The sequence below is a fragment of the Perognathus longimembris genome, chromosome 2 (genome assembly GCF_023159225.1).
Source record: "Perognathus longimembris pacificus isolate PPM17 chromosome 2, ASM2315922v1, whole genome shotgun sequence".
NCBI lineage: Eukaryota > Metazoa > Chordata > Mammalia > Rodentia > Heteromyidae > Perognathus > Perognathus longimembris.
This window is the reverse complement of record NC_063162.1, coordinates 116592362-116618288: the sequence shown is the minus strand read 5'-3', so window position 1 is coordinate 116618288 and position 25927 is coordinate 116592362. Positions and strand designations below refer to the sequence as shown.

General features: G+C 37.9%; 1 protein-coding gene across 1 annotated transcript in view; it reads left to right on the top strand.

Annotated features, from left to right (window-relative positions):
• The window catches only part of Pex1 (peroxisomal biogenesis factor 1), a 39309-nt gene that overhangs the window by 11876 nt on the left and 1506 nt on the right, over positions 1 to 25927 (top strand). The window contains exons 9-23 of the mRNA XM_048340016.1: positions 165 to 247; positions 1389 to 1521; positions 4365 to 4461; positions 6440 to 6610; positions 8335 to 8489; positions 10088 to 10277; positions 10819 to 10985; positions 13704 to 13838; positions 16706 to 16770; positions 18966 to 19108; positions 19201 to 19304; positions 20170 to 20346; positions 22509 to 22739; positions 23947 to 24144; positions 24977 to 25107. Coding sequence (XP_048195973.1) covers positions 165 to 247; positions 1389 to 1521; positions 4365 to 4461; positions 6440 to 6610; positions 8335 to 8489; positions 10088 to 10277; positions 10819 to 10985; positions 13704 to 13838; positions 16706 to 16770; positions 18966 to 19108; positions 19201 to 19304; positions 20170 to 20346; positions 22509 to 22739; positions 23947 to 24144; positions 24977 to 25107 — 2180 coding nt within the window. The remainder of the gene's footprint in view (positions 1 to 164; positions 248 to 1388; positions 1522 to 4364; positions 4462 to 6439; positions 6611 to 8334; positions 8490 to 10087; positions 10278 to 10818; positions 10986 to 13703; positions 13839 to 16705; positions 16771 to 18965; positions 19109 to 19200; positions 19305 to 20169; positions 20347 to 22508; positions 22740 to 23946; positions 24145 to 24976; positions 25108 to 25927) is intronic.

Genomic DNA, 25927 nt, shown 5'->3' with positions numbered 1-25927 from the left:
TGAGTTGTTTTTGTCATCATAGGTATTTAGCTAATGATCTTGCATGCATAATTTATCTATTATCTATGGTATAACAGAATCAGCTTTTCACTTTTCTGAGACCCAAGAAACAGGCAAAAGACGTAACTTTGAAATGTAAAACTAATTTTTCCTTGCTACTATAGGTCCTTCTAGATCCTATGGTAAAAGAAGAAAACAGTGAGGAAATTGACTTTATTCTTCCTTTTTTAAAGCTGAACGCTTTGGGGTAAGAAGTTATGCCCAAACTAGCATGTTTGGCGACATGTTTGACATTAACTCTGGCAAGGTTTCTATGTTTAAATTTTAAAGTGGATGTGAATGTCAGTGAATGAGCTTTCTCATGCTATAGAGGATACTTTTTCAAAAGTCGTCTCTGCCTTCAACATGATTAGCAATTTTCCTTGCCCTTTTAGATGAAAGAAGTGTTACTAGAAATTTTACATTGAGAATTGATTTATGAGAAAAAAGCAGTTAGACACCACTTGGGTCAACATGTCTGACTAAAACAATACCTCCTAGTACAGTATTTTGAAAGTTAAAATTTTAAAAAATCACTTGAATGTTAAAAAATATTTAAAATTAAGTTATTCCTTTGTCTTATTTTATAATTGGGAATATTTGTGTTTTCTCAACTTTTCAAACAAATCTAAAAAGAAGTTTCTTGTAATTTCATTATATCTTATACAATATGAGAATCTCATGTAAACGTTACCCTTTAGAATACTTCACAGTGATTCTTAGTAGATGTAATGATTTAGTTTCCTTTTATACTGTTCTATAATCTGTGTTTTGGCAAAAAAAAAATTAAGCCAGTAAAAATAAAGAAGACTAACATACAAATGTTTAAGTGCAGCATAATATATATTAGCAGAGAACAAAATCTCTTCAGATTTTAATTTTACAAACTTAATATTTCTATTATTAACATGAATGAAGTTAGGATAGTGGTTAAGAAGTAGCTTAAAGTTCATGTTTGTGTAGTCTACAGATTGAACTTCGTTGGTGATATTTAAGAAGACATAAGTGTTATCCCAAGTACTTCAAAAGCACTCTTTCAGATCTATTGATTATAAAAATTATCTGAGGATAGGGGAGTGATTAGGTATATATGTTAAGACAAACCTGTTTAAGTAATCCTCTTAGAGAAAATGTTAGTAACTGCACATGTTCAAAAGTCAAAAACAAAAAACTAAATTTCAAAGCTGCTTATAAGATATAGCATTCATTAGTGTACCTTCTCTCAAGTAAAGAAAGAGTTCTAAAACTTTACTCTCTTATAGTCCTTAAGTAAACTGAGAAGGAAAGGTTAGCTAGGTTTCATCTTGTACTTCAGTCTTGTGTCACATAACAATTTACTTATTTTGCAGAGGTGTGAATTCCATAGGCATATCCTCTATGGAACATATCACCCATAGTCTCCTGGGCCGTCCTTTTTCTCGGCAGCTGATGTCCCTTCTCGCAGGACTTAGGAATGGAGCCCTTCTACTCACTGGAGGAAAGGTAGGTGGTTAAATGTGCTCTTTTTCAATAATTCAACTTCAAATTCCTCTCTTGAGGTTTGCTACTATGATATGTTAATTACAAGATAAAGCAAGCAATCATTCATTAATATTTTTGTATATATTTAGATACTGAGAAAGTAATGATGAACAGGACTGATGTTCTCCTTTTTTCTGGTTAAATGGATATAACTTTATGATTTTTTTGGTTTTGAGGTTTTAAATAGGGTATTAAAAGGTTTGATTGAACTAACCGTGATTTCCTATAATAAATTCCACTTAATTGTGATATGTGATTCTTTATATGTTGCTAAGTTCCATCTGCTAGGGTTCTGTTAAGGATTTATTTTTGGAAGTTTGTTTTGAATTTTTTTTTTTTTTACCAATGCCAGAGTTTGAACTAAAGGCTCACATTTTCTTGGCCTGCTGGGTTGGATGGCACTCTACCCCTTGAACCATGCCTCAAGCCCTGCTTTTTGCTGATTTTTTTTTTTTTGGCCAGTCCTGGGCCTTGGACTCAGGGCCTGAGAACCATCCCTGGCTTCTTCCCGCTCAAGGCTAGCACTCTGCCACCTGAGCCACAGCGCCCTTTCTGGCCGTTTTCCGTATATGTGGTGCTGGGGAATCGAACCGAGAGCTTCATGTGTAGGAGGCAAGCACTCTTGCCACTAGGCCATATTCCCAGCCCTGCTGATTATTTTATGAAGTTAGAGTTTCTAAGACTTTTCTGCTTCAAACTAAGGTTCCCCAAATCTTAACCCTTCTGAATAGTTAGGATTAAGGTATGAGCCACTGTACCTGCTAAGCCTTTTTGTTCTTTTTTTCTTTCTTTTCTTTTTCTTCCTTTCCATCTTTTTGTTATTGTTGTGGTGTTGGTAGTGGTGGTGATTAATTGGAGAGTCTTGTGCAATATTTATTGCCCAGGCTGGCTTCGAACTGAAAACCTCTGATCTCAGCCTCCTGAATAGCTAATATTAATAGGCATAAGCCACTGGTATGTAGCCCCACCCCCCCACACTCCTTTTTTTAAAGGAAACACTCCATTTTGATCTCAGGGTCTTGTTCATGGCAGGCTCTCTACTACTTGAGCTACACTTTAGCCTTGAGATTTTTTTTTGCATTTAAACTTACGAAAGATGTTACTGCTTATTTTAATTTTTTTTTACTGTCTGGTTTTTATTGTCTGGTTTTGCTATCAAATAATATTGGCCTTCTAAAGTAAGTTGGAAGTGTTTCCTGCTCTTTTGCAGGGAGGGAAAGATTATGTACATTCTTTTTTAAATATTTGGTAAGGTCTCTAGTAGAACTATCCAAGCCAGGAGATTTATTATTAGCTTTTTAGTGGCAAATCCACTTTCCTTAATGGTTATAAGATTATTTAGGTAATTTTATTTCTCTTAGTGGGATATATTTAATAGTTTTTAAATGTTTAGTCCAATTCTACAGTATCAAATGTACTAATATGAAGTTCTTTTTCTCTTATTATCCTTTAATACTGCAGAATTTGTTTTGATATACTATCTTCAGTTTTGTGTCTTCTTTCCTTTTAATCTTTTTTCTTGGCCAGTCCTAGGCCGTGAACTCAGGGCCTGAGCACTGTCCCTGGCTTCTTTTTTGCTCAAGGCTAGCACTCTGCCACTTGAGCCACAGCACCACTTCTCGCCATTTTCTGTATATGTGGAGCTGAGGAATTGAACCCAGGGCCTCATGTATACGAGGCAAGCACTCTTGCCACTAGGCCATATCCCCAGCCCTCCTTTTAATCTTTGATGGTCTTACTCAAGCTTCCTAATCTTTTAAAGGAGCTTACTGACTTATTCTCTACCAATGCCTTATTGTTTCCAAAGTGCAAAGGCAGCGGGGTGGTCTTTGGCTTTTAGTTTAAAACCGTAAGCTTCTTCATTCTCATTCACTATTTGCTTTATTTTTATTGACTTTTTTCTTCTACCCCTATTTCTTTTCCTTAATTCTTATTACATATATATAGCATCAGGAGCTGGGCATGGTGGCTCATGCCTGTAAGGAGGCAGAGACAAGGAAATGGCAAATCTGAGGTCATTCTATTTTACATAGTGAAACTCTTTCTCAAAATTTAAAAGAAAAAAAATCAAAGCAACCGTAAAGTTACTATATCTTACTGATTCAGATAACAGCCATACAGAGTCACTTAGGTGTAGTATGGCTAACATAAAGAACAACAGAAGACCTGGTTTTGAGTTCCAGCTCTGTGGCTGTTGTAGAGTATCACCTGTGTTCATAGGAATAATCTCACTTAAGGAAGATAATATATATGGAAGAGATTTATAAACTGATTGTGTGTGTGCGTGTGTGTGTGTGTGTGTGTATCAGGAGAAAAGGCCTTCTGACCTGTGAGGCTAACACCTCACCACCTCAAGGTTCTTTACTGTTTGGAACCTATTTTTGAGATAATGTGTTTGTGCAATTCAATAAACTATTATAATGGAAATGCATATTTTTTGAGAGCCTCTGAAACTTCAGACTTCTTCTATCAAGCTTGGCTGTTTTCTGGACCATAGTAATCAAAAAAAATTAAGATTGATATACAACTGTTGGAGATAGACAAATGACCATTTAAAAATAGTAGATTAAAACTGATAAGAGAACTATGAAACCTACCAGATTCAGCTTTTCTAGAGGACACTAGCAATTTCTCACAAAATATTAAGTATATAGAATATTTAATAATCCATAATATTTCCAGAAATTTATTCTAAAGATATAAATGTATATGTGTGGAGGTTTATTTTGATGTTATAATAGCTAGAAGTTAGAAGACAAGCAGCATAAATGTACATGAGAAGGGACTAAGTCATTATTTTCTAGGGAAGTGGAAAGTCAACTTTAGCCAAAGCAATCTGTAAAGAAGCAAGTGACATACTGGATGCTCATGTGGAGATAGTTGACTGTAAAGCTTTGGGAGGTAAGAATGTGCTAATTAATGCTCTACATATAACCCTTTTCTAGTAGAAAGGCATGTTACCAGTGCTATTAGTTAATGGGTATAAGTATCATCTAATTTTTAACTTTCTTGTGTATCATTTAGTTGCTCAAAATTCTTAGAAATTTTAAGACTTTGTAATGTTTATGATTTTTTTATTGTTGTTGGTTGTGGGGCTTGAAATTTGAGCCTGGGCGCTGTCCTGAGCTCTTCAGTTCAAGGCTAGTGTTCTGCCACTTGAACCACAACACCACTTCCAGTTTTCTGGTAGGTAATTGGAGATAAGAATCTCACAGACTTTCCTGCCTGGGCTGGCTCTGAACCATGATCCTCAGATCTCAGCTTCCTGAGTAGCTAGGATTACAAGAATGAACCACTGGTGCCAGTGTGGTGATAAATTTTTGAAACTTTCTATATTTGAAGGCAGCTTATTTGTTCCTTACCAAACTTCTTTGTAGACTGTCTTCCTGGAAATGTCAACTTACAGCACGTGGAGAAAATTAGTATTTAGAGTGGACTCTAGTGGATATAAATGATGTCTAATGTGTTGTGTGTTCTGGTTGAGCGGCTGACTCAAGTCAGGTGCAGTGGGTGCAGGTGCTCAGCAATGAGAATTCTGTTTATCATGTAACTGTCTGTGCTTATCTATTCCGTGAAAATAAGAGATTGGAAAAGTTTTCGACAATTTCATTTTCTCTACACTACACTACCAAATTGTCCTCTCTGGTCATTGTATTTTTTTTTTAACCTCTCTGTCAGTCTGTCTAACTATGGTAGTCCTGAGGCTTGAACTCAGTGCCTGGGTGCTGTTCCTGAGCTCAAGGCTAGTGCTCTACCACATGAGTCAACACTCCACTTCTGGCTTTTTGTTTTTGGTAGTTCATTGGAGATAAGAGACTCATGTGCTTTCCTGCCTGGTCTAGCTTAAAACCATCATCCTCAGTTCTCAGCCTCCTGAGTTGCTATAATTACATGTGGGAACCTGTGGTGCCCAGCCATCCCTGACCATCTTTGCCTTTGGGTTGAAGTCTCATGAGAAAGTTTTAATTTAGAACTGAGTAACAGGCAATCTGTGCATCAGAGTATGAATTTCTATATTTTCTGTTCTTTAAAAATTAAAACTTTAGGGCTGGGGATATAGCCTAGTGGCAAGAGTGCCTGCCTCGGATACACGAGGCCCTAGGTTCGATTCCCCAGCACCACATATACAGAAAATGGCCAGAAGCGGTGCTGTGGCTCAAGTGGCAGAGTGCTAGCCTTGAGCGGGAAGAAGCCAGGGACAGTGCTCAGGCCCTGAGTCCAAGGCCCAGGACTGGCCAAAAAAAAAAAAAAAAAATTAAAACTTTAGGGCTGGTAATGAGGCTCAGTGGTAGAGTTGCCTAGCATGCATGAAGCCCTGGGTTCAATTCCTCAGTATCAAATAAACAGAAAAGCCACAAGTGGCACTGTGGTTCAAGTGGTAGAATGCTAGCCTTGAGCAAAAGAAACCCAGGAACAGTGCCCAGACCCTGAGTTCAAGCCCCATGACAGCAAAAAAAATTTTTTAGTTAATTAAAACTTTGTAACTTTAGCAAATTTAAAGACACATTTGTGACTCAAATATAGCATTATCTGAAACTGTACCTTTTACTCAAATTTATTCTTTACTACATCCTATTTTTTATTTAATTATCTTATTGTAAGCCATCTGAAATTCTATGGAGCAAGACTGGGTATGAATAAATGCATAAAGACAGAAATTATGGTAGCATATTCCTTGTCTTAGTGATAATATTTGGCATTTTACTAAACTTCATTGAAACATATTAATGATCAATAAATTTTTGTGATGGTATATGATCAAAGCACAGACTACATTTTTATAGTTAACTCAATACTGAGTTCTTCTAATGCATTCAGAAGGGTATCCTGAAATTTTCCATCTCTGAACTAGCATTGAAACCTTATCTTCTGTGTTAAGGTAAGAGGCTTGAAAACATACAAAAAACCCTGGAGGCCACCCTCAAAGAGGCAGCATGGAGGCAGCCGTCTGTTGTTCTGCTGGATGACCTTGATCTCATAGTTGGACTGCCCACTGGCCCAGAACAAGAGCACAGTTCTGATGCTGTGCAGAGCAAGCGGCTTGCTCATGGTAATGCATCCTCCATTGGCTTAAGCATTTTTCTTCTGCCAGTCAGCACTAGTGATTCTTGTGGTAAATCTAGTCTTAATAACACATATGCTGTGCTGTATGCTACTTTTGGGGCCTTCTGTGGCATTCTGTGGTTCTGTGTTAGCAAAATTGGTAGAGGAAGAGCAGTGTGAAAGTCCTTAACTGAGCACTGGTGGCTCACGCCTGTAATTCTAGCTATTCAGGAGGCTGAGATCTGAGGATTGCAGTTCAAAGCCAGCCAGGGTAGGAAAGCCCATGAGACTCTTACCTCCAATTAACCACCAGAAAATAGGAAATACAGCTGTGACTCAAAGTGGTAGAGCATTAGCCTTGAACAAAAGAGCTCAGGGAGACCACTCAAGCCCCACAACCCACAACAACAAAAAAGTCCTCAACTTCATGGCTAACTTTTTGGGGCCTTTTCATTTTCCTTTATAGTCTAGAAATTGTTTACTTTACAGATTTATTCCTGCTTTTGTTTATTTAACAAATATTGTCAAATGCTTGTGCACGAAAGTGTTATTGCTGGATAGGGACAATGATTGCTACTACCACATATCAAGTGCCCCCTTTAGACTTGGGATTGCTTTGTGCAGTATTTACATAAATTCTCCTGGTTTTGCAGGTCAGGAAGTAGAAAGTTAAAGACATTAAGTAATTGGAACAGGGTGACTGGTTAGAAGGCATACAATACTAGAAGTATGTGCAGGATACTAACTATAGGAGCATATCATCTGAATTGGGGGTGAGCTGGTGTAAGGTGAAGGCTTTTGGAAAAATTGACAACTGAGCTGAATTTTGATGGTGGAAAAGAAATAGCATGACCTAACGTATGAAACTGTAACCTCTATGTACATCAGTTTTATAATAAAAACTTTAAAAAAAAAGAAATAGCATGAAACAATTTTATGCTGATGAAGCAAAAGAAATATGGCCACGGGTGAAGGCACAGAAGTATAAGAAATCATAGTATGTGAGGGAATATTTGTTGATTGGAGCTTGGAATGCAAAAGAGGGCTGCTCAAGGGTGAGGCTGGAGGATTTGGTTCCACTGATCTGCCTTGGTTCCTGAGTGTTGAAATTGACACACGGTATAACCAGAGTTGGGGTTATTATTGTCTAGTGTTAATATCACACTGAAGTCTGTAAGACCTATAAATCTAGTTCTAACTAGTCTTATTCTGAATCCTAAGTACCACATCTACTAGTCTAGTGTCAAGGGAATGCTGTTGACTTATGCATCAGGACTTGCATATCACTCAGCTTTATTTCACTTCTGACCTTGAATGGGAAGAGATTATTTAGAAAATGATAGAAATTTGAGCTGTATTTTGCTTCAAAAAAACAGAAAACATCCTGGAAATTTGAAGCCCTTCTAAAACATTCATGTTAGAAATGCCTTTATTATTTACTCACTTACTTCATAATAAAGATCCAGGAGTAGGGAACCTCACGCAACATTGTTCTGAGCATTATTCAACCTGAATTTACAGAGCCGCCTACATTTCTATTAGATCAATTACACCCTGGTCCATACTGGGTGCTCAGTGGTAAATGAGTGAGTGAATTAACCTTTAAAATGAATGAAAGAAGCTGCTTCATCTTGAAGCTCAATGTTAACTTAGCCTTCTTTTTATGAAGGTACAATTATAAAATTGCATGGTGTTTTTCTTGTGCTCTTACACTATATTCCTTAATTTTAGCTTTGACTGATATGATCAAAGAGTTCATTGCCACAGGAAGTTTGGTGGCACTGATGGTCACTAGTCAGTTTCAGCACTCTCTGCATCCTTCCCTGGTTTCTGCTCAAGGAATTCATATATTTCAATGTGTCCATCATATTCAACCTCCTACTCAGGTAATACACTACTACTGAAGATGATTGAAATAGATCTCTCTTTATAAAAACTACTTTTTTTTTCAATGACATGGTTTTAAACTTACTGCTTTGATGTGGTTTTAAGAATATTTACAAAGCAAAATTTGGTGTATATTATGCTAGTTGTACAAACTGTATAACCATCTGAAATATTCCCATGTACTTTCTAAGAGAATGGTATTTTTTTTTTTCTGAATGAAAAAGAACATGGAGAATGTTTGCTCAAACTTTTTTTTTTCCTGCCAGCACATATAGCCTGTGCTGTATGTCCACTTTGAGGACTCATGCTTTTAAGTTTATAGGCAGTGATCTGAAAGAAGTATATTCTGGAACTAGCAAGCATATTTAAATTCTCCATTGGAGTTCTCACCTCATGTCTACCCTAAATATTGAGACTCAGCAATTTAATCACTTTTTAATAAAAAATATTTTGCCCGTTATTAAGTACAACGAAAGATTGGGACATAGCTGAGTGGGAACATGCCTACCTAGCATGCATGTGGCCCTGGCTTTAATGCCTAGCACTGCCCAAAAAAAAAAAGTAACAGAATGATAGTGATATAGTGATGTTGGTCATTTTGTGTGCTTTTAGAAATAAATTTTATAGGAACAAAATAAAAGCTCAGAAGAACTATTAATTAAATGTATGAGGTGGTCATATCATGTGATTGACCTGGAATCAAAATGAAAAGCAAGTGATGAAGGACTACAGAAATGGAACATCAGTAATGGTCATTGATTGTTAGGAATGTCCTAATGTTCCACCATTGCTACCATCTTAAAGAATAAGAACAAAATTATTAAAGGATCTGCTTTATTGAAAGGCCACGAGGCAGGACTGGGGACATCCTCAAGTGGTAGAATGCCTGCCTAGCAAGCACAAGGCTCTCAGTTCAAACTCTAGTACCATCAAAAATAAATAAATAAATAAAGAGGTCATAAGACTAACAGACTGCAGAAGAGCCTATATCAGCTATGGAGAAAGTTCTAGGGACCTAAACTTAAAAGACCAGACTGTGCCAATGGCTTGCACCTATAATTCTGACTATTCAGGAGACTGAGAGTTAGAAATGGAGGTGTGGCTCAAGTGTGGTAGAGCACTAGCCTTGAGTAAAACAGCCATGCAAGAGCACAAAGCCCTGAGATCAAGCCTCAATACCAATATACACACCAAGACCAGACTCAGAAGTATATCCTCCTTATTTAGTATCATGATTGGTCATGGGCAAAGCAAACAATGTATTTGTAAATGTTGAAAGCAAAGGCTGAACAAACCCTGCATTGATGTTGAATTTACTATTAGCACACAATGTGGAACTGTGGGGTGAATCTGTGAATGCTGATATAAAGAAAGAATCTGTAGAAACTGGCAAGCAGTTATTTACCAGAGGAAATCTGACAGAGCAGTAGCCTAGGTGTGTAGTAGTTGTATCATCTAGGTTTGTAGAGTGCTCTCTATGATGTTTACACAATGGCAAAATTCACAGAACATGTCTCAAATGTTAAGTGAGGTATGACTGTACTAAAATATACAATTGAATAAAGGAAATAATTCGAATTTTGTGGGTTTTCCTTAGGAACAAAGACGTGAAATTCTGCATAATGTAATAAAAAATAAACTGGGCTGTGATGTAAACAAGTTCACTGATCTTGACCTGCAACATGTAGCTAAAGAAACTGAAGGGTTTGTGGCTAGAGATTTTACAATGCTTGTGGATCGAGCCATACATTCTCATCTCTCTCGTCAGCATATATCCACCAGGGAAGGTACATTTCTTGTAAAACCTGAACTTGCAAACTTCTTCCCATTGTAGAGAAATGTAATTGCAGTAGGTCAAGAAGTAGAGCAAATGTCCTGAAAATTAGAATAAATGAAGTCATTATATTCAATGTACATTATATTAAAAATGAACTGTGTAACTTGAGAGTACGGATGAGAGGGAGAGAATGAGGGAAGGGTTGACATTGACCAAAAAGTATTGTACTTATAACTTGATTATGGAATTGTAAACTCTTTGTACAACTTAATAAGAATTAAAAATGCGGACATGAGGGACAAGGCAACAAACAGTACAAGAAATGTATCCAATGACCAACGTATGATACTGTAACCTCTCTGTACGTCAGTTTGATAATAAAAATTTGAGAAAAAAAAAAAGAATTAAAAATGCAAAAAAAGAATTAGTTACATTCCATTTTAGTATTTGGATAAATTGTTATTTAAGTAGAAAAATTGACATTTTCAGATAAAATGATGGAATATTTGGAAAATTACATATTGAGAGACATTTTATTTCTTTTTAAACAGAATTATTTCTATCAACATTGGACTTCCAAAAGGCTCTCCATAAATTTATTCCCACATCTTTGCGAAGTGTCAACCTGCATAAACCCAGAGACGTGGGCTGGGATAAGATTGGTGGATTACATGAAGTTCGCCAGATACTTATGGATACAATCCAGTTACCAGCCAAGGTATTTTCGAGACAACACAATAACAAGCAGCAACAAAAACACCAAGTACTTACTCCCTGAAGAAACCTTGAACTATTGGCTTTGGTTCTATGTGTTTGTTTTTCCCAATCTGTTGGATTAAACAAATATTTATTGAGTTACCAAAAGAATTTCTAGCACTCTTTTAGATCTTTAACAGATTTTTAAATATTCATGGTACTCCTTTCTCATTGGAAATTTACAAGGAAACTCAGGTCATATTTATAGTAAATACATTTTTATGTGAATTTCATAATTCTGTTTTGCTTGATTCACTAGAAGTTATTAAAGCAAAATGAACTATGTTTTGACATCTGAACAGAAACAAAAATAGAGAAAGTGTAGGTACAACCACAGGAAGGTGATGATACAAGAAGATCATCAACAATAGAGGCTACAGTTACATATGGCACGTTGAAAGTAGTTACAACTGTGATATAACAATCGTTTCCATAACATGGAGTTCATTTCACTTAGCATTATCTTATGTGTTCGTAAGGTTGTAACTATAGGGCTCCTGTGATCCTCTGCTGTGACTTGCCTAAACCTGTGCTAATTATTCCCTATAAAGGAGACCATAGAGTCCATGTTTCTTTGGGTCTGGCTCACTTCACTTAGTATAACTCTTAAGAGGTGTAAATATCCTATAGGTCCACAGGGTAGTGCATTAAGCCACATTCCCAGACTCTGGGCATCAGTTCTGGAAAGTCAAGAGCTGGCAGGCAGCATAAAGTAGGTAGATGCCTAGCAATATGGGGCAGATGTAGATTGCTCTTCAAAAGATCCCAAGGTAGAGTCTAGGATGCAGGATGTAGGATGTGTTATGCAGGTTGTAGACCTGAGAAATGAGGATTGGTGCATGAGATGGGGGACCCATCAAAGACTTAAGTGGACAAAGGCCATGGGTGGCATGTAGCTGGATGGCAACTTCTGAGACTGGTTGTTGCCAGGACCTGGGGCATGTTGAGTGCAGCACAGTGCCTGGATGAGAGCATGGGCATGGAGCTTCGTGACTCCAGATGCTGGGTCTTTGCACCAGGCATTACTATCCAGGTAGAGGGAGACCATATGCTTAACTGCAGGCTTGTAGGCCTCATTCAGATTCCAGTGGAGATAGAGATGAGGTTGGAATTTTGTCAACAGAGGAAACTCAACAGGCAGAGACCAGGACTCCGTCACTAGAGCCTAATGTTTGGTTTACTTCAGTGTTTGGCTCACATTGAAAGGTTTTTGCTCTCTGAGCAGTTAGTGATTTAGAAAGTGATTTAGATTTTCAGTTAATTGCTTGTACCCTGGAGACTCTGATAAGATTTTACTGTCTATTGTCATTACACTTGGCTTCTCTCTTATTTCTTTGATTAGTATTTGGAGGTACAAAGGTGTCACAACTTGAACTATGTGGTTCACAACCTGTGAACCACACAAGTGGAAGTATACTTGTTAAAAGATTAGTCTTTTGGTTTTGTTTGTTTATTTTCTTATTGTAGTACTTTGATCATGCCTTAAAAAAAAGAAAAAAATAAAACCAGCTTGGCCCCAGTGGTTCCTGTCTGTCATCCTAACTTGTTGGGAGACTGAGATTAGGATGATAGTGATTAAGGGCTCGCCTTGGCATACACTCAAGACCCTTTCTCAAACAGTAAGCTGGGGGCTGGGAATATGGCTTAGCAGCAGAGTGATTGCCTTGCATTCATGAGGCCCTGATTCTTCCGCACCACATAAACAGAAAAAGCCGGAAGTTCAAGTGCTATGGTTCAAGTGGTAGCGTGGTAGCCTTGAGCAAAAAGAAGCCAGGGACAGTGCTCAGACCCTGAGTCCCAGCCCCAGGACTGGCACAAAAAAAAACCTCTTCACAATAAGCTGGGTATGATGGAATGCACCTGTCACCCTAGCTATGTGAAATGTGGAGATAGGGACAATCTTGGTTCCAGACCAGCCTGGACAGAAAAGCCTGAAAGACTCCTATATCAGCAGGAAAACTGGCATGGTGGCATGCACTTTTCATCTCAGCTATGGTAGGAAGCAAAATACAGGAGGATCGTGGAATAATGCACATGCCTAGGTAGAAAGCAAAGCCCTATCTCAAAAATAACAAGTGCCAAACAGGGCTGGAGGTGTCATTCAGTGGTAGAGCACCCGTGTATCAAGCAGAAGACCCTAAATTCAAACCCCAGTACAACCAAAACCCAACCAAACTAAAACAGGTTTAGAGTCAGAGATCACTTGCCTAGCACAAGTAAGTCTTTAGTTTCAATCCTCAGTAACACACACACACACACACACACAAAATAATAATAATAATAAATAAGTAATTAAATGACAACAGGAAAATGGAGAAAAATTCTTATGCAGTTTTATACCAATGTATTTTATGGTCCAACTGGGGAAAACAGGTGGTAGTTCTTTTGAATTAACTGATTATTTATAGTAGGAATTTTTAAATTTTTAAATTTTGTTTTTATCTTTACATAGTTATACAAAGGGATTTCAATTCAACATGTTAGTTTATGAGTATAATCCATCTTGATTAATGTCATTCCTTTCATTGTTCTCACTTTTTTCTACTGTTGTGATATTAATAAGGAAAGATGATAGTTATGAACCTCTTGAGATCTTTTTTCCTATATGTTGATCTTGAGCTGTTGCTTAGTCATGGCTGGTTGGACTTGAGCTCTTCTTCCTATTTTTAATATTTTTCAGTACCCAGAATTATTCGCAAACTTGCCCATACGACAGAGAACGGGAATATTGTTGTATGGTCCTCCTGGCACAGGAAAAACCTTACTAGCTGGAGTGGTTGCACGAGAGAGTGGAATGAATTTTATTAGTATCAAGGTATGTGTACATGTATCTTTCTTTTTCCTGTGTTTTTAAGGTAAAATCTGAATAGCATACAATTAGCTTTCTTCAAGTGTACAACTCATTGGTGTTTGTTGTGTTTACAAAGTTGTACAATCAGCATCTCTTACTGTTCATCTCCTTTTCTCTTCTCCTTCTTCTTTGGCAATCATGAATTGGCTTTCTGTCTCTGTGGGTTTGCCTCTTTTGTATATTTCATATGAAAGAAAACAGGCAATATATGACTTTTTGTCTAGCTTCTTTGATTTATTTTAATATTTTTATGTTTGTTGTAGCACGTTTCAGTACTTCATTCCATTTCGTGACTGAATAATATCTGATCACATGCCACATTGTGCTTTATCTATTCATTATTATGGGTAAAGTAGCTAAACATTTGGGTTGTTTCTACCATTTGGCATTTATGAGTAGTGTTGCTATAAATATTCATGTACAGACTTTTATATAGAGACATAAGTTTTCATTTGTCTTGATGTGTAATGACAAGTAGAATTGTTTAGTAGCAGAGTAATTTCCTGTTCCTATTTTTGAGGAACACCTAAACTGTTTCACAGAACTGCATGATTTTTCATGTGTGGGAGTTCCTAACTCACTGAGTCCTTGCCAGTACCATGTATGTTTCTTCATCGTGCCTTGGGGTCATACATGGAAAGCTCATACTAATCCATTTGTTAGTTCAACAGTGTAAACAGTAGAATAATGAGGCACTTGTCTCGTTCAACTCTTACATTCTCATGTAAGGCATATCTTCGTGCCCTGTGAGTAGAACTATACATATATTATTTTTTTAAGGTATTCAGATTTTTTTTAAAAAGGGCAAGCTGTACTTGAAGGAACAACACCTAGAGGCTAGAGACTATACTGACACAGGAAGCTGGATTTTTATTGTTCTGTCACTTGTCATTCCATTCTACTTGTGTCACACTAGGCCTGAGTTTTTTTTTTTTAAATAGGAATAATTAAGGGACATGCCAGCAGATATTATGGGGGCAATGCCTTCCTGTCTGCCAGCTGGCATGTCATTGTGATCTGGGAATCCAGATAGTTCAGATAAAGGCAGAGGAATGATGCATTCTAGGCATGTTCAAAATTGATTTATAGGGCTGGGGATATGGCCTAGTGGCAAGAGAGCTTGCCTCATATACATGAGGCCCTGGGTTCGATTCCCCAGCACCACATATACAGAAAACGGCCAGAAGTGGCACTGTGGCTCAAGTGGCAGAGTGCTAGCCTTGAGCAAAAGGAAGCCAGGGACAGTGCTCAGGCCCTGAGTCCAAGGCCCAGGACTGGCCAAAAAAAAATTTTTTTTTACTTATAATATATAAGCCAGTTCATTACTTTGTGATTAGATTTTGCTTACTTTGTTTTATTAAGATATTTTGTAAGCTGCATATATAAACATCTGACAGTGATAAAAAAAAAAAAAAAGCTAGAGCTTTAGTTGTCCTAGCTTTTTTTTTTTTTTTTTCTGAGCCCAGATCACAATTGGGCCTGAAAAGATTTCATCAAGATGCCAATTTTCTCTGGTGGGTTAAAGTGGAACCAAGCATGAGTACGCTAGAGATGCTCTTACTGAAGCCTTTGTCTCTACTGCTTCTAATATTTTTCCTCACTTATTTCTTGCTCCATCCTTTAGTCCTATCATTCTGTCTGTATTCGAGGACATGGAATTAAATACATAGCTAGATGTCTAGGTGGCTGAGTAATAGAAGTTCTTTAATTTGGTCATATTTATGATCCTTTGTACATAGTGATTTTTTTAAAACTAGAGATCACTTCAGGATCTATTCAGTTTAAAAAGAGATCTCAATTGCCTGGAGCCAGTGGCTCATGCCTGTAATCCTAGCTATTCAAGAAGCTGATATCTTAGGGTCATAGTTCGAAGCCAGCCGGGGCAGGAAAATCTGTGAGACTCTTTATCTCCAATTAAATACCCAAAAAGCTGGAAATAGAGCTGTGCCTTCAGCAAAAAAGCACAGGAACCTCACCCAGGCCCTTAGGACAAGCCCCAGACTAGAGATCTCAATTAAAGGAAAGACTACAGACATTATTAATTTTTCTTTATACAGTTAAGTTTGTTTTGAATTTTTTTCAATTGCCTTGCAAGAAAGGCAACATATTCTTCAATTCCCATGTAAGTAAGTTGATTTCCATAATTGAAGATGCTGGTGAAAGTAGGTATGTAATCTACCTTTTATTTTTAGAGTCTACAACGATTTGAGATAGATGAGTCTTTGTCCCTTTTTAAACCATTCATTGCTTCACAAAACAAATGATTATTCAGCAGTGAGGAGACAGGCAGTGTTTGCCCACTGAACAATGAGCAAAACTTTGTTTTTGAAGCTTGCATTCTACCAGTAGAAAGGGACAACGAGCAGCTAGACACATCCAGTACAAAAGCCACCCTAGGTAGTGATTGCTATGTGGAAAGAAAGCAGAAAAGAGGCATGGGGTAACTGGAGTGGATCATAGTTGGCATTGTCAGGCAAGGGTTTTTTTTGTTTGTTTGTTTTGTTTATTTGTTTGGTTATCATTTTGACAGAGGTCTAAGGGAAACACAGCTATAAGCCAAGCCATGAGATTATTTAGGGCAAATGTTCCAGACAGAGGAAACCCCAAGTGTAGGAACTTGTGGTATGATATTTATTCCAACACACATTAATTTTATATATATAATATATATATATACACACACACATATATATATATTGAGGAGACATATACTTAAAATATATTTCTCTGGCATATATATATATATTTTTTAAATGGCCATGTTTCATTTCAACTTAGAAAAAAAACAAAGTTTTATCATATCTTAACTCTAACTTTATTTTACTTAATAGGGTCCTGAGTTACTCAGCAAATATATTGGAGCCAGTGAGCAAGCTGTTCGGGATATTTTCATTAGGTTGGTTCCTTATGAATATTTTTAAGCAACTTACTTCATTATTATTTACCAATAAGTGCTTTTGTTTTTTGAAGAACTTATATTCAGATACATATAGGCATTATTAATAAACTAAAGGGTAAGATTTCTCTGTTTTACCAAATACTACTTAAATACAAATACTTCTAGTATTAAATTTTGGAGATTATTTCATTTTGTATTTATAATGAAGTGGGTTTTTTGTGGGGTTTTTTGCCAGTCCTGGGGCTTGGACTCAGGGCCTGAGCACTGTGCCTGGCTTTTTTGCTCAAGGCTAGCACTCTGCCACTTGAGCCACAGCGCCACTTCTGGACGTTTTCTGTATATGTGGTGCTGGGGAATTGAACCCAGGGCTTCATGTATACGAGCCAAGCACCCTTGCCACTAGGCCATATTCCCAGCCCTGAAGTGGGTTTTTTTTTTAATGGAATAATGACTGGGCATGGTGCCTTATACATGTAATCCCAACTACTTGGGAGAAAGAGATTGGGATGATTGCATTTCCATGCCAATCCAAGCAAAAAGATAGTGGGGACCACACCCCCACCCCTGCCACCTTATCTCAACCAAAAAGTTGGTTGTGCACCTCTCATACAAGTTATTTAGGAGGAATGAGCAGGAGAATCCTGGGCCAGGTTGGCCCAGGTAAAACACAACACCCTATCTCAAAAACAAGTCACAAAGAGCCAGAGGAGGCAGGGCTCAAGTAGTAGAACATCTATCTAGCAGGAATGAGGCCCTGAATTCAAACTTCAGTACACACAAAGTAGAATCTTAAACGGTTATTCAAATACATTTCAGATTCCTTTTTTTGTTGTCAGTATTTTGGCTCTTTTGATACAGTGTCTCACTGTCTAGCCTCCTGGCTTGAAACTTGCTATGTAGCTCTGGCTGTCCTTGAACTCACGATTCTTTTGCTTCAGCCTTCTGAGCATATGAGGGAAATAAACTATCTCTGAAGTGTCTCTATGTTTTTTAAATTCTAAGTTCTTTTTTTCCTCAGTTCCTAGTTTGTCTGTTCTACATCAAGGTATAGATGGCCAATTTAATTAAAATAGTGTTGTTATTATTGTGGACTAAGTATAAAATTGCATGTGAGTAAAGATGATAATATTTAAAGGTAAACATAATTGCGCATTTATTTTGAAATAGATAGGAGCACAAACATTGTACATATAAACAATATTTTTTCCACATAAACAATTTTTAAAAAATAGTAAAAATCGGGCTGGGAATAGGGCCTAGTCATTAAAGTGCTCACCTCATATACATGAAGCCCTGGGTTCAATTCCTCAGCACTAGATATATAGAAAAAAAAAGCCGAAAGTGGCACTGTGGCTCAAATGGCAGAGTGCTAGCCTTGAGCGGGAAGAAGCCAGGGACATTGCTCAGGCCCTGAGTTAAAGGCCCAGGACTGGCAAAAAAAAAAAAAGTAAAAATCAACATGTATCTACTACCCAATTTAAGACTAGAACATTACCAGGAAAATGGCATATTAGAAATAAAGACCATACCACTACATTATTGACAAAAGGCTCAACTAGCCAAGAAGATTTGATAACTCTAAAATTATATCTAATAATACAGCTTCAGAATATTTAAGACAGGAAAAATTGACAGATCCACCGTTCAGAGTAGGAGACTTCAACAGTTCTTGGTAATTGTTGGATTGAAGCAATAAAATCATAAGAGGATATTTGAGCAATGTTGTCAACTGTTCTGGTTTAATGAGCATATTTAGAACATGCACCCAACAACTGGAGAATGCATTCTTTTCAAGCCCACTGTACATTCTTAAAAATGAGCTACTCATGAAACCAACACGTACCACAATTGCTGTGAATTTCAAAGAAACAGTATTGTACAGACAGTTCTCTAAAAACACAATTAAAATAAGTACTAAAACTTTTACTTTGTTGGTGATACTGGTGATTGAACTAAAGGCCTTGCATTTGCTGTTTCGGAGGCTGAGAGCAGGAGGTTCGAGGCCAGTCTGGGCAGAAAAGTTCAGGAAGCCCCTTCCAAATGAGAGCTCGGCACAGTGGCTTGAACCTTGGTTAACTGTGAGGATTAGAAAGAATACATGTTTATATGTCTATGTTTGTAAGTGTGTATACACAAAATTAGTTTGCAAGCTCTTAAGCCCTATTCAAATGGACAATGTTTGCTGTTCTCAGAGCACAGGCTGCCAAACCCTGTATTCTTTTCTTTGATGAATTTGAATCCATTGCCCCTCGAAGAGGCCACGACAACACCGGTGTTACCGACCGAGTGGTTAACCAGTTACTGACTCAGATGGATGGAGTAGAAGGCTTACAGGGTAATCAGCATAATGCACAAATATACTGTCATAACAAGATTTTACTGCATTTTAGGGTTTTTTTTTAAAGTGTTGTTTCTTTTTTCCCTTAGGTGTTTATGTATTGGCTGCTACTAGTCGCCCTGACTTGATTGACCCTGCCCTGCTTAGGCCTGGTCGACTAGATAAATGTGTATACTGTCCTCCTCCTGATCAGGTGACAATTTCATATTTAGAGTCCCAAATCCAACAAATGCTACACTCTTTCCTTGTGAACTTTCCTTCTGCCAGGTAATAGCAATGGTCCTTAGAAGACTAGCTTTCTTAGGCAAGGGCTTTAGTCACTGTTTGCCCAAAGGATAAACAGATTCTAAGTTAGATGCTAAGTTTTTTCTTTGGCCCAGCCATTTTCCTGCAAGTCCAAAAAACTTAGAATCCTGCCGTGTTCACCAATTGGAGAAAAATAAAAGGCAAAGAACCTAAAGTATTACATGTCTATATTCTCTGTGTTCAAGATCACACGCCTCATTATTCTGTTAAAAAAAAAAAAAGAAAGAAAAAGAACAACCTGATATAGAATCAAGCATATATGAATAGTAAGAATGTCATCAGGTTAGAATGACAGTGATAAGATTTTTTTTTAACTGTTCTAGTTATGTGTTGGGCCAAACCTGGTTCTCAAATTTAGGAATTTTTGGAAGAACAAGTAAATAAATGGTCAGAGTTTTAAAATATCAGAATATGTCACATGTAGCAACTATTTAAATTATTTAAAAATTCCTTTATTGAACACTTGCTCAAACCTAGCAAATAATCAGTCTGAGTAAGACTGGTTTAAACTAAAATCATTACATGTTGCGTTTTACTGATTTTCTACTTATATCCATTGTATTAGAGAAAAGATTCCAAGGAAAATAGACTTGGAGTGTGGTTTTCCACTTGTAAAGCTTTTTAGACAAGTATATTTATTTTTAACTTTTAGCAATACTTGAGTTTTTTTAAATAAAGTTAATTCATAAGATAAGCTATTTAAGATCGTATTTAATTTTATTTATTGAATCAATTCATTTTTCTTCCTTCAGGTGTCGCGCCTTGAAATTTTAAACGTACTCAGTGACTCTCTACCTCTGGCAGATGATGTAGACCTCCAGCATGTGGCGTCGGTGACCAGCTCCTTCACCGGGGCCGATCTGAAAGCCCTGCTTTACAACGCCCAGTTGGAAGCCTTTCAGGGAAGACTACTCAGCAGTGCACTCCACGTGAGTTCTGCAGGAAGTTTGTCCTGTCTGTCATCTGAAAGAACAGTTCAGCCAAGTGCTGCTAGCCCATGCCTGTAATCCTAACTACTCCAGAAACTGAGATCTGAGGATCACAGTTTGAAGCCAACCCAGTCAGGAAATATTGTGAGAGTTTTAGCTTCAATTAACTACCAACAGCTGGAAGTGAAGCTGTGGCCCAAGTGGTAGCTTTGAACAGAAAAATTGAAGGAACAGCTGCTAGGCCAAGTTTAAGCCCTAGTACTGGCACAACACACACACACACACACACACATACACACACACACACACACCACCCCCCCACACACACACACACAGTTCAGTGTCAAACTTTCAACTGTGAAAAATACTAATTTTAGCAACTTTAATAGAACTGCATAGAAATGTAAATTTACCTTTGGTTAAATGTTCCATAATTGGGTTGTAGGTTTGTTATCCATTTCTTTAACATTACCTCATTATTAGCAGTATGTTAGTGTTGGGAAGGATATTATTTAACTTGAAATATAAATTAATATGAACAGAAAAATAATTGAGTTTTTCCACTTGTTTTGTATTTTGATTTAAAAAAGAAAAATCAAAGCACTGGTGGCTCACACCTGTAATCCTAGCTATTCAGGAGGCTGAGATCTGAGGATTATAGTTTGAAGGCAGCCTGAGTAAGAAAGTCCATGAGACTCCCATCTCCAATAAACTACCAAAAAAGCCAGAAGTAGAGCTATGGCTCAAATGGTAGAGCACTGGCAGGCAGGAAGGAACAAAGGGAAAGAAAAGGAAGGGAAGGGAAGGGAAAAGAAAGGAAGAAAGGTCAATCAAAATAGCTGAATTTGAATGTGAAATGTGCTGCCTGGCCAGTAGGAGACAATCTTGATTGACATTCTAAGATGTGGATCGCTGTGCAATCACTGACCTTTCCTTAAGCCATTCTCATATGTGCTTTGCTTTATTTCTCTTCTACGTTCTATATCTCAGCCCTAGCGTCATCCTTTCCTTTAAGGATACTACTCTGTGTTTTTTGTCTAGTTTTGGTTTTTGCTGTATCATAGGCTATGCCATATATTTTCTAGGAATTTTTTTGGCATATTTTTCTCTCAGTTTTTCTTGGAGATTTTTGGAGAGCCTAAAGATCTTAAATCTGAAAAGAGAATTAAAGTTTTTGCTGCTTATTTTGTCAAGTCATTGAAGTGATTAATTTTGTGCTGGCATTTGGGAGATTTTTTTTTTTTTTTTGGCCAGTCCTGGGCCTTGGACTCAGGGCCTGAGCACTGTCCCTGGCTTCTTCCTGCTCAAGGCTAGCACTCTGCCACCTGAGCCACAGTGCCCCTTCTGGCCGTTTTCCATATATGTGGTGCTGGGGAATCGAACCGAGAGCTTCATGTGTAGGAGGCAAGCACTCTTGCCACTAGGCCATATTCCCAGCCCTTGGGAGATTTTTTTGTGGGTTTTTAATTTGCTTGTTTGTTTCATTTGTTTGCAGTGCTGAAATTTAACCCAGGACCTCGCACATGCTAGGCAAGTGCCCTACCACTGAACTACATCCCTATCTCTAAAATATTAATTATCCTAATGATAGAATGTTTTAGGAATACATATTTGTATGTATGTGTACATCCTATATCGTGGTTGATTTATCATTTTGGAGAAGAATAATATGAATGGAAAGGAAAAGATTAAAACTCAGAGATGTGAGTTCTAGCTTTGTTACAGACTTTTTAAAAGCAAGATGTTTGGCAAGTTATCTACACATTCCATCTTGTCTTATTTTAATAGTTACAATTTTACTTCTGTGCCTCACAGCCATTAGAGAAATAGTAAGAGCATGTTAAAAAAAATTCTGGGTTGGGAATGTAGTATAGTGTTAGAGTACTTGGCTAGCATGTATGAAGCTTTGGGTTCGATTCCTCAGTACCACATAAACAGAAAAAGTTGGAAGTGGCACTGTGGCTCAAGTGATAGGATGCTAGCCTTGAGCAAAAGAAGCTCAGAGACAGTGTCCAGACCCTGAGTTCAAGCCCCAGGACTGGCAAAAAAAAAAAACCCTGAAGTCCCCTTGTATGGCTCTGTTCTTATGCTGTTTGGGTTCTTAGCCTCTGAGTTGTAGACTACTTATATCTTACAACTGCTTCTCCTTTTGTGTATTTTAGGATCGAAGTTCCAGTTCTGATAGTGACCTGAGTCTGTCTTCAATGGTCTTTCTTAACCACAGCAGTGGTTCTGATGATTCAGCTGGAGATGGCGAGTATGGCTTAGATCAGTCCCTTGTTTCTCTAGAAATGTCGGAGATACTTCCAGATGAATCAAAATTCAATATGTACCGGCTGTACTTCGGAAGCTCTTATGAGTCAGAACTTGGAAATGGAACGTCTTCAGATCTGGTACCTAGCACATTTGTTACTACACAGTTCAGAACTAGAAAGCTGTGCATTGGGCAGTGTGTCTCCTAACTAACCTCTCCTACATGTTCTTTCCCCTTGGAAAGTCTTGTGTTCCTTAATGCCACTCGTTAGTTGTTTTCAGACTTTCAAGAAGGGATGAAAAGTGGGATAAAAGTAGCCAGGAGGGATGGGAATATGGCCTAGTGGCAAGAGTGCTTGCCTCGTATACATGAAGCCCTGGGTTCAATTCCCCAGCACCACATATATAGAAAACGGCCAGAAGTGGCGCTGTGGCTCAAGTGGCAGAGTGCTAGCCTTGAGCAAAAAGAAGCCAGGGACAGTGCACAGACCCTGAGTCCAAGGCCCAGGACTGGCCAAAAAAAAAAAAAGAAAAAAAGTAGTCAGGAGCTGTGGCTACCCTGTTAACTCAGATAGTTGAGGACATTGAGAAATTTGACAAGATTATGTCAACAATTCTTGACCCCCCAAATGGAATCTGTGATTCTTTTGAGAAAACAGAAAGGCAGTAAAAGTAGTAATATATCAAGAAGGAAATGTTCACATGAAATTAGAATTAATTTCTGTCATTGATTTTCTACTGAAATAACATTTAACATATATTCCTCTCCACCTACCCACCCTCAGCAAGGGCTCTCATCTCTTTTTTTGGGAAACATATAATAATTTACCTGTATTTAGTTATTTTCTCTTGGTACATTTGTATTATTCAGATTCTAAACTTTGAAACTTGCCTATTTGTATTCCTAAGAATAGTAAATATTGTTTTAATTCTAATCTTTAATTTTGAGTTCTATTTCCTAATTTCCTTCTAGAAATAAATGTTCTAAGGGTATATAAGTATTTCCAAAAACCAAGAATAAGGCTCTTTTGGAACCTCTCCTGACCATTAACATAGCAGACTCTGGAACAGCATAGATAGAGGGAGGTGAGACTCAAGCAGGAAGCCCTGAGTTCACACCCAAATACCACCAAAAAAAAAAAAAGTATAGAAAGAAAAAAAGTGTCTTCACTCAGGGATAATTCTGTACCATAGATACAAATGAACCTTATAAACTTTGGTAATTTCAGTAAACTAAAATGTGAAGTTATGTATGTTAAAGTGTGTCTTTCCTTCTTTGGCCCCTCCCTCCTGTTCTTTCTTCCTTCTTGCACATTTCTATACTGATGACCTCACTGATGACCTCAGAGCTCACTGTGTCTCTCTGCACCAAGCTCCATGCCGCAGGATTTGCCGGGACTTCCTGGAAAAGATCAGTTGTTTTCACAACCTCCAGTGTTCAGGACATCTTCACAAGAAGGTTGCCAAGAACTTACACAAGAACAAAGAGATCAGCTGAAAGCAGAAATCAGTATTATTAAAGGGAGATACCGGAGCCAAAGTGGAGTATGACTGTTTTCCTTCTCAATATAACTGGGGAAGGGAAATTTTTTTTATTTGCTGTTTGTTTTGTTTTGTTTTCCTCTTTCATTTTTTTTTTTACTCTCCTTTTCTTCTCTTATTTGTGTGGAGATTAGCAGAGCTGAGGTTCCAAGCTAGCCCAGGCTAAGAAGTTAGCAAGAACCCATCTCAACCAACAAATTTGGTATAATGGTACAGGTCTGTAATTCCACATACATGAGAAGCATAGAGAGGGAGATTATGCTCCAGAGCTAGTCTTGGGCAAAGACATAAGAACTATTTAAAAATAACTAAAGCAAAGGGGCTGGCCTAGTGGCAAGAGTGCTTGCCTTGTATACATGAAGCCCTGGGTTTGATTCCCCAGCACCACATATATAGAAAATGGCCAGAAGTGGTACTGTGGCTTAAGTGGCAGAGTGGTAGCCTTGAGCAAAAAGAAGCCAGGGACAGTGCTCAGGCTCTGAGTCCAAGCCCAGGACTGGCAAAGAAAAGCAAAAGGGCTGAGGGTGTGGTTCAACTGGTAGAGCACCTGCCTAGCAAATGGGAGGCCTTGAGTTCAAACCTCAGTTTCACTAAAAAGGAAAATGAATTTTTTAAATTGTTTTTCCAGTTTTTGATGTGTATTTCTTTTATTTGTATAAAAGCCATATATATGCAAGGTATTGAAACATTGACTCAAAAGATTATGAATTTCTTTGCTTTCAAATTCTTAGTAATTTTATAAGAAAGGGAAGGTATGCCTCCTGTAAAAACTGACAAAAAATAAATGATACTGGGACTCCTAAGCTAGCTAACTTTCTGTTCATTTGTGTTGAAGGAGGATGAACCCCTTAGCCAATCAGGACCAATGAAAGCCAGTCTCACTATCAGCCAGTCCCACTTAATGACTGCGTTCACCCACACAAGACCATCCATCAGCGAGGACGACTGGAAGAACTTCACTGAGCTGTAAGTAATTACTTTCAAAGTACAGCTGCTCTCACAGGTGGAGTTATTGTCTGCTTCTACTTGGGAAGTCTGTCTCTAAAATCAAAGATGACAATTGTAAAGCTGGTGCCAGTGGCTCATGCCTGTAATAATAGCTACCCAGGAGGCTGAGATCTGAGAATCATGGTTTAAAGACAGTCTGTGCAGGAAAGCCCATGAGAGACTTATCTCCAGTTAACTAGCAAAAATCAGAAGTGGAGCTTTGGCTAAAGTGGTAGAGCACCAACTTTGAACAAAAAAGCTAAGGAATAGCACCCAGGCCCTGAGTTCAAGCTCCAGTAAAGTATACACACACATACACACACATGCACACGTGCATGCACACACACACACACCTAACTTAAAACTAGGATTGTAAGCTAGGCATCAGTGACTCCACACCTGTAATTCTAGCTACTCAGGAGGCTAAGATCTGAGGATTGTGGTTCAGATCCAGCCCAGGTAGGAAAGTCTGTGAGATTCCTATCTCCAATGAGCCACCAGAAAACCAGAAGTGGTACTGTGGCTCAAAGTGGTAGAGCTCTATACTTTAAAAAGTTCAAGGACAGCGCCCTGAGTTCAAGCCCCATGACTGACAAAAAAAAAACTAGGATTGTAGCTCAGTGGTAGTGTACTTGCCTAACATGCATGAGGCCCTGGGTTCCATCTCCAGGACACACACACACACACACACACACACACACACGTGTGTTCTATGTATATATAATAATAGCTCTGCTTTTATATACCTAGAACATGGGTAATATAGACATCAAAACCTAATTTTCATTAATTCATTTTA